The sequence below is a fragment of the Nerophis ophidion genome, linkage group LG22, assembly GCF_033978795.1.
Source record: "Nerophis ophidion isolate RoL-2023_Sa linkage group LG22, RoL_Noph_v1.0, whole genome shotgun sequence".
NCBI classification, from domain to species: Eukaryota; Metazoa; Chordata; class Actinopteri; order Syngnathiformes; family Syngnathidae; genus Nerophis; species Nerophis ophidion.
Genome location: NC_084632.1, coordinates 2,527,922 through 2,541,409, shown reverse-complemented (window position 1 = coordinate 2,541,409; position 13,488 = coordinate 2,527,922). Strand labels below are relative to the sequence as shown.

General features: G+C 35.7%; 1 protein-coding gene across 3 annotated transcripts in view; it reads right to left on the bottom strand.

Moving 5' to 3' along the window:
- The window catches only part of agbl4 (AGBL carboxypeptidase 4), an 861,886-nt gene that overhangs the window by 78,729 nt on the left and 769,669 nt on the right, over window positions 1-13,488 (bottom strand). For all 3 annotated transcript variants that reach the window (XM_061882975.1, XM_061882976.1, XM_061882977.1), the window contains exons 7-8: window positions 13,207-13,296; window positions 2,666-2,780 (exon numbers count right to left, since the gene is read on the bottom strand). In XM_061882975.1, the coding sequence (XP_061738959.1) occupies window positions 2,666-2,780; window positions 13,207-13,296 (205 nt within the window). The remainder of the gene's footprint in view (window positions 1-2,665; window positions 2,781-13,206; window positions 13,297-13,488) is intronic.

Below are 13,488 nucleotides of genomic sequence, written 5' to 3'. Positions count from 1 at the left end.
AATCTCCTGATGATTGAGGGAACCCCTCATGAAACAGTTCTGTAGAGATGAAGTAGTCTTGTGATTTTTCCCACACCTACATATTGCGCTCTACCACGGTATCGAGCACTATTCTCTGGATGATCCAATCAAGATATATATATGTTAGAATGGTTGGAATCGGGAGAGAAATGTGGGAGTTGTAGAACTTTGACAATGTCCATTAATCTGATTGGGAATTTCTAGGACATTTAATAATTTCAGGAAAACCAGAAATAAAAAAAAATATGTATTGCTAATATCAGATTTTGAAAATGGTAGTTTGAATATCTAGGAGTGTGTGGATGGTGGAACGGTTTCAATCGGGAGAGAAATGTGGACTTTGAAATGTCTATTCATTTGATTGGGAATTTCCAGAATATTTGAGGATTTCGGGAAAACCAGAAAAATATATGTATATATATTGCTAATATCAATATTTTCCTAGATGATATGAATGGGTTGGTGTTGGAAATTTTAGAATCGGTTGAGAAATGTTGACGTAGTAACACTTTTTAACTTAGAATTGGTATTTTGGAATTTCCTGGAATTTTGTGGAAATCAGTAATTTGTTTGAGAAACAAAAAAGATAATAGGTCCCTACTGAGTGGAATGTTTTGGTGGTGAAATAGGTTGAAAAATGTAGAAGGAGAAGCAGAAAAAAGGGTGGAAACTGGACTTTGGAAAATTGGGCATTTTGGGGAGTTTTTGGGAAAATGGTAGTTTGAATGTCTAGGAGTGTGTGGATGGTGGAAGGGTTTGAATCGGGAGAGAAACGTGGGAGTTGTAGGACTTTGAAATGTCTATTCATTTGATTGGGAACTTCCAGAAGATTTGAGGATTTTGGGAAAACCAGAAAAATACATGTACAGTATATATATTGCTAATATCAATATTTTCCTAGATGATATGAAGGGGTTGGTGTTGGAAATTTTTTAATCGGTTGAGAAATGTTGACGTAGTGACACTTTTTAACTTAGAATTGGTATTTCAGAATTTCCTGGAATTTTGTAGAAATCAGTAATTTGTTTGAGAAACAAAAAAGATAATACGTCCCAACTGAGTGGAATGTTTTGGTGGTGGAATGGGTTGAAAAATGTAGAAGGAGAAGCAGAAAAAAGGGTGGAAACAGGACTTTGGAAAATTGGGCATTTTGGGGAATTTTGGGGAAAATGGTAGTTTGAATGACTAGGAGTGTGTGGATGGTGGAAGGGTTTGAATCGTGAGAGAAACGTGGGAGTTGTAGGACTTTGAAATGTCTATTCATTTGATTGGGAATTTCCAGAAGATTTGAGGATTTTGGGAAAACCAGAAAAATACATGTACAGTATATATATTGCTAATATCAATATTTTCCTTGATGATATGAAGGGGTTGGTGTTGGAATTTTTTGAATCGGTTGAGAAATGTTGACGTAGTGACACTTTTTAACTTAGAATTGGTATTTCGGAATTTCCTGGAATTTTGTAGAAATCAGTAATTTGTTTGAGAAACAAAAAAGATAATACGTCCCAACTGAGTGGAATGTTTTGGTGGTGGAATGGGTTGAAAAATGTAGAAGGAGAAGCAGAAAAAAGGGTGGAAACAGGACTTTGGAAAATTGGGCATTTTGGGGAATTTTGGGGAAAATGGTAGTTTGAATGTCTAGGAGTGTGTGGATGGTGGAAGGGTTTGAATCGTGAGAGAAACGTGGGAGTTGTAGGACTTTGAAATGTCTATTCATTTGATTGGGAATTTCCGGGACGTTTTGAAAATTTCAGGAAATCCAGAAATGTAAAAATATATATATTGCTAATATCACAATTGTCGTAGATGATATGAAGGGGTTGGTGTTGGGATTTTTTGAATTGGTCAAGAAATGTTGACATAGTAACACTTAACTTTGAATTGGTAATTTCGGAATTTCCTGGAAATTTCGGGGAAACTAGGAATTTGTTCGAGAGAAAAAAAAGATAGTACCTTTGATGTCTGAACTGAGTGGAATGTTTTGATGGTAGAATGGTTGGAATGGGTTGAGAATGTAGAAGAAGCAGAACGGGTGTAAGCAGGACTTTGGAAAATTGGGCATTTTGGGGGAATTTTTTGTTTTAACTTGAAAATGGTAGTTTGAATGTCCAGGAGTGTGCGGATGGTGGAGCGGTTTGAATCTGCTGAGAAATGTGGGAATTGTGCAAGTATCAAAATTGGCCCGTTCGTTTTCAATGGGAAAAATGTCCAGGAAAACCCGGAATTCCTGGTAATCTGGAATATTTGGAAAAAATCAAAATATGGTTGCTCCCGATTCCCGGCCGAGCCCAACAAACTTTCAAAGTTTGTTGGAAGTGGAAGCATCCATCCATCCATTTTCTACCGCCTATCCCTTTTGGGGTCGCGGGAGCCTATCTCAGCTGCATTTGGGCGGGAGGCGGGGTAGACCCTGGACAAGTCGCCACCTCATCGCAGAAGTGGAAGCATAATAGATTATTTTTAGTACAGACTCTTATATGTGAATGCTTTGATGGTAAAGTCAGTCCCACTGTACACATGCTTGACCTTCCTCGGCGTAGTTAACTACTTTTGTTTTTGCTGCGTGTTGCAGTATTAATAATGTATGAGGGTGCAGTGTAACCACCAAACATCGTAACGCCAGGACCGCCTGTGTGTTTACCTGTAGTTGCCCAGATAAACACCGTCAGGATTCAGCATGGGGACGATTTTGAAGATCACATAATCTCTTAGGATCTGAGCCACAGGATGCTGGCTCACCAGGAAGTCAATCAAACCTTTTGAAACACACAGACACAGAGAGAAAGAATGAAATAAACTTGAAATGAAACATAGAGACAGACCCGCCCGGCAGTTAAGTGAGTTTGGTGAAACAAAAAGCAGGGGGAAGGACACCGAGGGGGCAACGTCGGAATTATGAAGAGATGGGAGTCGAAATGAATACACACTGTATATGAAATATATAAATATGTGCATCGATACAAAAGGTATGGAGCATCCATCCATCCATCTTCTTCTGCCTTTCCGAGGCCGGGTCGCTAGAGCAACAGCCTAAGCAGGGAAACCCAGACTTCCATCTCCCCAGCGACTTTGTCCAGCTCCTTCCGGGGGATCCCGAGGCGTTCCCAGGCCAGCCGGGAGACATAGTCTTCCCAACGTGTCCTGGGTCTTCCCCGTGGCCTCCTACCGGTTGGACGTGCCCTAAACACCTCCCTCGGGAGGCGTTCGGGTGGCATCCTGACCAGATGCCCGAACCACCTCATCTGGCTCCTCTCCATGTGGAGGAGCAGCGGCTTTACTTTGAGTTCCTCTCGGATGGCAGAGCTTCTCACCCTATCTCTAAGGGAGAGACCCGCCACCCGTCTGAGGAAACTCATTTTAGCCGCTTGTACCCGTGATCTTATTCTTCGGTCATGACCCAACCTGCACTGGCTTCCTGTGCACTTAAGATGTGACTTTAAGGTTTTACTACTTACGTATAAAATACTACACGGTCTAGCTCCATCCTATCTTGCCGATTGTATTGTACCATATGTCCCGGCAAGAAATCTGCGTTCAAAAGACTCCGCCTTATTAGTGATTCCCAAAGCCGAAAAAAAGTCTGCGGGCTATAGATCGTTTTCCGTTCGGGCTCCAGTACTCTGGAATGCCCTCCTGGTAACAGTTCGAGATGCCACCTCAGTAGAAGCATTTAAGTCTCACCTTAAAACTCATCTGTATACTCTAGCCTTTAAATAGACTCCCTTTTTAGACCAGTTGATCTGCCGCTTCTTTTCTTTTTTCTCCTATGTCCCCCCCTCCTATGTCCGATGACCATGGATGAAGTACTGGCTGTCCAGAGTCGAGACCCAGGATGGACCGCTCGCCTGTATCGGTTGGGGACATCTCTACGCTGCTGATCCGCCTCCGCTTGGGATGGTTTCCTGTGGACGGGACTCTCGCTGCTGTCTTGGATCCGCTTTGAACTGAACTCTCGCGGCTGTGTTGGAGCCACTATGGATTGAACTTTCACAGTATCATGTTAGACCCGTTCGACATCCATTGCTTTCGGTCCCCTAGAGGGGGGGGGGGGGGGGGTTGCCCACATCTGAGGTCCTCTCCAAGGTTTCTCATAGTCAGCATTGTCACTGGCGTCCCACTGGATGTGAATTCTCCCTGCCCACTGGGTGTGAGTTTTCCTTGCCCTTTTGTAGGTTCTTCCGAGGATGTTGTAGTCGTAATGATTTGTGCAGTCCTTTGAGACATTTGTGATTTGGGGCTATATAAATAAACATTGATTGATTGATTGATTGACCAGTGACCTTTACCTTAGGCAGGATTCTGCCACTTCCACTACCTTATAATAATGGATTAGATTTATATTACACTTTTCTATTATTAGATAATCAAAACGCTCACAGAGAAGTGGGAACCCATCAGTCATTCACACCTGGTGGTGGTAAGCAACATCTGTAGCCAGAGCTGCCCTGGGGTAGACTGACGGAAGCGTGGCTGCCAGTTTGCGCCCACGACCCTCTGACCACCATCTATCATTCATTCATTCACCAGTGTGAGCGGCACCGGGGGCAAAGGTGAAGTGTCCTGCCCAAGGACACAACGGCAGCGATTTGAATGTCAATAGGCAAAGAGCGAACCTGCAACCCTCGGGTTTCTGGAACGGCCGCTCTACCCACTATGCCATGCCTTCCACTTCCTTCCCGTCCTAACTTCAATTTAGGCAATTAAAGTGTGTAAGTGAGTGAGTTAATGAGTGAGTTTGTATATAGTATGCGCCTGCCTAGAATTACTGCCGGGTCAAACTCGTTTCCCAAAATATTATTTTTATTAGCGCATGTCTAGAATTTCTGCCAGGTCAAACTCGTTTCGCTAAATAATTAGCATATGCCTAGAATTTCCACTGGGTCAAACTCGTCACGTCACGAGTGACACTTCACCTGTCATCATTTTCAAAATGGAGGAGGCTGATTTCAATCATTTGAAATCGCATAAAGGGAAGAAGATTAAGAGCTATTCAGTAGGATTTAAGCTCCAAGCTATTGAATATGCTAAAAACAACAGTAAGCAGCTATGTTTTATTAATATACCGTAGCTGCGTGTGTCAAATATGAGTCATTAAATGACTCCCGCCTCCTGGTGGTAGAGGGCGCTAGTGATCTTTCTCGCGACTACTCGGCTGCAGAAGAAGTGACAACAAGCAGCGATCGTTTTTTTCTTCCTCTCGCTTGCACTTTTAACATGGAGGATTACATATCTGAAATTAAACAGTTTTCTAAACTGGACTTTCAATCGAAGCAGGAGGTAATAAAGGAAGATCATCGAGACAGAGAGACTTTTAAAACTGAAGAAAGATAAGGAAGACTTCTATAAACAAGTTTGGATGCTTTTGATCAGAAGAAGCTGCGCATGGACTTCATTTATAAGTAAAGGTAAGACCATAATAACGTTTTTTTTATTAAATGTGCTTTTCATGATGGTATCCTTACATCACACTCAAATTTTTAAGCGCAGGCCTAAATTTACCGCATGCTTTTGGTAAGTGCCGGAGTGAGAAGAGGTTTTAAATTAATTAGCGCCCCGGCGGAAATTGAAGGAAATACGTTAAGAGATATAATAAGCATGCAAGTAAATAAAAAGGAAAAGTAAGTGTATAAGACAGTGAGTGAGTGGGATGGTACAAAATGTAAGTGGGTGAGACCCACAAGGAGTCAACCTGCCCACTCACCTCCGTCTAAGTCGAGCAACGGTGAGCAAAAAAAAAGTCATAAAATTCTGCTTAAATCGTCTCGGAGACGGTGGAGGAGCACAAGGAGAGAATTTCCCAGCGGTGCAAAGACGCGTCTCAACTTCTTTTATTAGTTGTGAGCAGACGCCGCACTCAGGAGCACTTCTCTGCCAGGTGGTCACATGACACGCAGCAATATCATGGCGGCCGCACGACACCTGCTTTTTCATCTCAGAGGCGGCGTATACTGTACCACAGAATCAACAGCAACGTCGCAAACAATGCCAATAAGTAACATGGTATGGAGAGGGAAAACAATCAAGGAAAAGTTGAACTTTTCAATATTAAGTCCATGTTATAGAAGTATTGTTTTTACATGAATCTTGTGTGAATATGCATATGAATATTAAATGTTATAATTAGGGCTGGGCAACGATTAAACATTTTAATCGAAGTTAATCGCACTATTTCTCCGATTAATGGCGATTAACTGCATTGTATACGCAAAGCCCAATAATGAATTCAAAAGTAGTGTGTAGTGCACCTTTATTGGAATATTCTCCCACATGAACAAAAGCGCCAAAACATTTGTTGTGCAAACACAATTTAAATCAGTCCTTGTTAAACAGTAGCAGTTAAATAGCATATTTGATGAAAATCAACTCCAAAAATGTCAATACAAACATTTAAGCTTATTGCCACTGCCAGGGTATTTAAGTTATCCTGTTTGTTATGGAAAATAAATATAATCTACATACAAATCTCTGAGCCACAATCATAACATCTGAACAGGCAATTTCTGAGGTAACAGCAGAAACATTTTTTTTTATCAGGGATCTTATGTTTAAAAAACCTATATTATAGGTAGTGGGCTGTTTTAGGGAATTTTTGATCAAATTATCCGTAGTAGCAATATTAATAATGTTGTGTTTATTCTGCGTAGTGCACTTAAAATAATTATGACCATATCTAGGAATTGATATGATGGGAATTTTCCGATGGTTTGCTTGGTGCTTTGATAAACTGAAGGCATCATATACATGGTACTATATTGTGATGTTATGAGCCAGGGAATAAAAGAACTACCCTACCCAGCATGCAACAGGAGTGAGGAGCATGTATAGGTTGTGTCGCCATGACGGCATCTTGAATGTTGTGATATGCACGCTCTGAAAGCAAACGTAAGAAGTCAGCCAACACTCCTGGTCTGCATTATTCATAAATAGACAGACAACACATATACTCCGCTGCTTCACAGGCCGCTGGATGTAGCCGGCAAAGTATTCCCATGCTAGCTAGCCGCTCTAGCAAGCACGCCTCATTCAGTCCAAAACGGCCCGATCTATCCACATCCAGAATTGTCTGGCGGTCGTAAGTGATCCCGGAGTGACCACGCTGTAAGCCAGCCATGACATTTGCAGAATTGTCCGCTATTTTTGCCAAATGTTCCATCTTTACCAAGAGCCCCTCCACGCCGGGCGACGCCATCTTGTTAAGAAAAGGCGTTAACAAAATAAAAGCATGTAAACAACATACGCAAATGTGCGATAAAATAATTGTCGGCGTTAATAGATTGATGAGTTAACGCGTAATTAACGCATTAATTTGCCCACCCCTAGTTATAATGAATAATTCCTATTTTGCGGACCAATAAACAGTATTCAAAAAAAGTCTGCGGGCTATAGAGCGTTTTCATTTCGGGCTCCAGTACTCTGGAATGCCCTCCCGGTAACAGTTTGAGATGCTACCTCAGTAGAAGCATTTAAGTCTCACCTTAAAACTCATTTGTATACTCTAGCCTTTAAATAGACTCCTTTTTAGACCAGTTGATCTGCCGTTTCTTTTCTTTTTCTCCTATGTCCCACTCTCCCTTGTGGAGGGGGTCCGGTCCGATCCGGTGGCCATGTACTGCTTGCCTGTGTATCGGCTGGGGACATCTCTGCGCTGCTGATCCGCCTCCGCTTGGGATGGTTTCCTGTTGGCTCCGCAGTGAACGGGACTCCCGCTGCTGTGTTGGATCCGCTTTGGACTGGACTCTCGCGACTGTGTTGGATCCATTATGGATTGAACTCTCACAGTATCATGTTAGACCCGCTCGACATCCATTGTTTTCCTCCTCTCCAAGGTTCTCATAGTCATCATTGTCACCGACGTCCCACTGGGTGTGAGTTTTCCTTGCCCTTATGTGGGCCTACCGAGGATGTCCTAGTGGTTTGTGCAGCCCTTTGAGACACTAGTGATTTAGGGCTATATAAGTAAACATTGATTGATATCGGAACAAGCTTAATATTTCTTGTATTTTGTATGTTTTTTTTTTTTTATGAATACAAAATTGAAAGGAACACCCTCCAACGCGCCTTTGTAATCATCAAATACTACATCTGGAAGACGAAGACACATATTTACATTTCATATTTGCTAAAGTATTGCAACGACGTCCAATTAGGAGAACAATAAAATTATATTGTTATTGCTGGGATTTGAAATTATTTAACAGTGCTCACCCCCCCCCCCCCCCACACACACACACAAACACAAATATAAATAGCATAATTTGTCTAAAAAAAAAAAATTACAAGTGTCAGAATTTGTTTGTGACGAACCCCAAGATGCAGAGAAGGAGGCAGGCATTGAGTGAGAAAACATGGTTTTAACTTAAAATACTAAAACAAAACCAAACAAAAAGTACAAACAAAAGGTAGCTATGAACAAACAAATCAGAAGCAGGAAACAAAAAACAGTAAGCTACAAAGATTTACCGCTACGCTGCAATCACACGACCAGTAGAAAATGACATTGACACGACAGGAGCGACAGGTAGCAACGACAATAATACAGCACAGACTGGATGGAAAGGCAGGTTAAAATAGGACGAGGCTGATTGACACCAGGTGTGGCCAGGTGCCAATCAGCCATAGTTGAGGGGGAAAAGCGCTCAGGGAGAAACACAGGAAACAGACAAAATAAGAGCACGGACAGGAAATACTACACATACAGAAGAAACAAAGATGAATGCAGAGGAAAAAACTAAAACATAACCAAACTGTCAGGGAGGAACCTGACAAAAAGTACACCGCTGCATAACATTGTACTCTTAACATTAAAAGCAATAGAACCTAAGGGAATATAGATTTTCTTCAAAAACGGTAACTTTATCAACATTGTTTTTTAAATTTAAAAGTCCATCAAATTGCCTGAAAAAAAAAGTGTGTTTTTCATTGAAAGTATACACACTGTTTGACCCACTTGAACAATTTGACCCTGAAAAATAAAATGAAATAAACTCAAAAAGTTATACTACGTTTTATATTGATCAGCCTGAGTTAATGTGGCTGATCACTATAAAATGTAAACAGTGTATAATTTAAATGAAAAACAAACTTTTTTTTTTACATTTTTTTTACTATTCATATTTTATTTCATTGTTTTTTTAGATTCAAAAGTCCATCAAATTGCCTAGAAAAAAAAGTTTGTATTCCACTTAGATATTGGGTTTCACTATGTAAAGCGCTTTGAGTCACTAGAGAAAAGGGCTATATAAATATAATTCACTTCACTTCATTTAAAGTATACACATTGTTTGACCGACTTGAACAATTTGATACTGAAAAATTAAATGAAATAACTCAAAAAGTAATAATAAATTTTATTTGAACAGCCACATTAACTCAGGTTTTTTTTGTGTTTTTTTACTTTTATTTTTTACTATTTATATTTTATTTAATTGTTTTTTAACTTTAATAAAAGTCCATGAAATTGCCTGGCAAAAAAAAAAAAGATTTGTTTTTCATTTAAATGATACACATTGTTTGACCGACTTGAACAATTTGAACGATGTATTATTAATTTTTGAGTATTTGATTACATTTTTCAGTATCAAAATGTTCAAGTCGGTCAAACAATGTGTGTACTTTAAATGGAAAACAAACTTTTTTTTTCAGGCAATTTGATGGACTTTTAAATCTAAAAAACAATGAAATAAAATATGAATGGCAAAAAATAAAAGTAAATGAAAATAAAATACAATTTAAAAAAAGCCTGAGTTAATGTAGCTAAACAATATAAAATGTGATATTACTTTTTGAGTTTATTTTACTTCAATTTTCAGTATCAAATTGTTCAAGTCGGTCAAACAATGTGTAAACTTTAAATGGAAAACAAACTTTTTTTTTTCAGGCAATTTGATGGACTTTTAAATCTAAAAAACACCAAAGCAAATATATAGTAAAAAGTAAAAAAGTTTAAAAAAAAAGTTAGTTTTTCCATTGAAATGATACACATTGTTTGACCGACTTGAACAATGTATTATTACTTTTTGGGTTTTTTTTTTCATTTTATTTTTCTGTTTAAAATTGTTCAAGTAGGTCAAACAATGTCTATCATGTAAATGAAAAAACTAACTTTTTATCTTATTTGATATTTTTTTACTTTTATTTTTTCAATTTATATTTTATTCATTTTTTTTTTATTTTTTTAAGTCCATCAAATTACCTTGAAAAAATTTTTTTGTTTTTCATTTCATGTATACACATTGTTTGACCGACTTGCACAATTTGATTCTGAAAAATAAAATGAAATAAACTCAAAAAGTAATAATACATTTTATATTGATCAGCCACATTAACTTAGGCTGATCAATATAAAATGTATCATTACTTTTTGAGTTTATTTATTTTAATTTATCAGTGTCAAATTGTTCAAGTCTGTCAAACAATGTGTGTATCATTTGAATGAAAAACACATTTTTTTTTAAACTTTTATTTTTATTTTTTTATTTTATTTCATTGTCTTTTAGATTTTAAAGCCCATCAAATTGCCTTGAAAAAAAAAAGTGTATAAAGTTGTTCAAGTCGATGAAACAATGTGTATCATTTAAATGAAAACTTTTTTTTTAATTAATTTTTTTATTTTCTTAACTTTTATTTTTTGTATTTATATTTTATTTTTGGATTTAAAAGTCCATCAAATTGCCTGGAATTATTTTTTTTTTTAAATTAAATGATACACATAATGTTTGACCGACTTGAACAATTTGAACAATGTATTGTTCAAGTCGGTCAAACAATTAGTATAATTTAAATGAAAAACACATTATTTTATTGTACTTTTACTTTTTACTATTTATATATTTTTTTTCATAGTTTTTTTTAGATTTAAAAGTCCATCAAATTGCCTGGAAAAAAAAAAAAGGGTTGTTTTACTACATTTAAGTATACACATTGTTTGACCGACTTGTACAATTTGATACTGAAAAATAAGTTGAAATAAACTCAAAAAGTAATAATACAGTTTGTATTGATCAGCCACATTACCTCAGGCTGATCAATATAACATGTATTATTACTTTTTGAGTTTAGCTGAGATATGCTCCAGCACCCCCCGCGACCACAAAAAGGATAAGCAGTAGAAAAAATGGATGGATGGAGTTTATTTCATTTTATTTTCAGTATCAAATTGTTCAAGTTGGTCAAACAATGTGTATCATTTAAATGAAAAACTTACTTCTTTTTTTTTTACTTTTATTTTTATGTATTTTTTAATTTTTCAATTTTATTTTTTTACCATTTATATTTTACATCATTGCTTTTTAGATTTAAAAGTCCATCAAATTACCTGGAAAATAAAATGAAAAACTCAAAAAGTAATAATACATTTTATATTGATCAGCCTGAGTTAATATGGCTGATCAATATAAAATGTATTATTACTTTTTGAGTTTATTTTATTTTATTTTTCAGTATCAAATTATTCAAGTTGGTCAAACAATGTGTATACTTTAAATGTAAAACACACTTCTTTACTTTTTCTAAATTTAATTTAAAAAAAATTTAACTGTTGTTTTTTTACTATTTATATGTTATTTCATTGTTTTTTTAGATTTAAAAGTCCATCAAATTGCCTGGAAAAAAGTTTGTTTTTCATTTCAATTTTACACAGTTTGACAGACTTGAACAATTTGAACAATTTATTATTACTTTTTGAGTTTATTTCATTTAATTTTTCAGAATAAAATTGTTCAAGTCGGTCAAACAATGTGTATACTTTAAATGTAAAAAACACTTTTTCTTTACTTTTTCTAAATTTAATTTAAAAAATTTTAACTTTTGTTTTTTACTATTTATATGTTATTTCATTGTTTTTTAGATTTAAAAGTCCATCAAATTGCCTGGAAAAAAGTTTGTTTTTCATTTAAATTTTACACAGTTTGACAGACTTGAACAATTTGAACAATGTATTATTACTTTTTGAGTTTATTTCATTTAATTTTTCAGAATAAAATTGTTCAAGTCGGTCATACAATGTGTATACTTTAAATGTAAAAAACACTTTTTCTTTACTTTTTCTAAATTTAATTTAAAAAAATTTTACTTTTGTTTTTTACTATTTATATGTTATTTCATTGTTTTTTAGATTTAAAAGTCCATCAAATTGCCTGGAAAAAAGTTTGTTTTTCATTTAAATTTTACACAGTTTGACAGACTTGAACAATTTGAACAATGTATTATTACTTTTTGAGTTTATTTCATTTTATTTTTCAGTATCAAATTGTTCAGGTTGGTCAAACAATGTGTAGAATTTAAATGTAAAAAACACTTTTTCTTTACTTTTTTCAATATTTAATTAAACATTTTTTAACTTTTGTTTTTTACTATTTATATGTTATTTCATTGTTTTTTAGATTTAAAAGTCCATCAAATTGCCTGGAAAAAAGTTTGGTTTTCATTTAAATTTTACACAGTTTGACGGACTTGAACAATGTATTATTAGTTTTTGAGTTTATTTAATTTTATTTTTCAGAATAAAATTGTTCAAGTCGGTCATAAAATGTGTATACTTTAAATGAAAAAGCTTTTTTTTAACTTTTATTTTTTACTATTTATATATTATTTCATTGTCCATAAAAATTTTTTTACTATTTGTATTTTATGAAATAAAATAAAAATAGTAAAAAAGAAAAGAAAAAAAAAAACGAAAAGAAAAATAAAGGCAAAAAAACATTTGTTTTTCATTTAAATTCTAATAAGCGGTAGGAAATGGATGGATGGACGGACATTGTTTGACCGACTTGAACAATGTATTATTACTTATTGATTTTATTTCATTTTATTTTTCAGTATCAAATTAAATTGGTCAAAGAATGTGTATGATTTAAATGAAAAATACACATATTTTTTTTACTTTTATTTTTTACCATTTATATATTATTTCATTAAATATAAATAACAAAAAATATTAAAATATAGTATGTTTCACTATATAAAGGGGAATAAAACAATTTGATTCTTTTTTTAATCAAAATTAGGTAGTCAGGATTAATGCTACGATGAGCAGGTTTTGTAGCTCACAGCCAGCCGTTCCAAGCATGATAGTGTATGATACTGATAAAGCACGTTCCCCGGGTCACCCCGCACAGAACAATGCAGGGTCATGTCACTGAATGAGAGCAGTAGTAGTTTTAGTAGTACTACTACAAGTTTTACCTTGACAGACAAAAGAGGCAGGAGACTCTCCAGGGTGAACACGAGCTGTGAGGATCACAAGCTTCTTCTCTCTTTCTGGACTCAGCTGGTCTAAGGAGGAGAGAAAAAAAGGTTTTAATTGGGGACAAAGTCAAAAGGAGACAAATTACATAGAAATGTCAACATAAGACTACAGTACTATACATATATAGGTGCTGGTCATATTATTAGAATAGCATGAAAAAGTAACAGTAAGACTCTACTTTTCAAAATGTGCTAGCTTGTTGCTAATTTACATTGGAA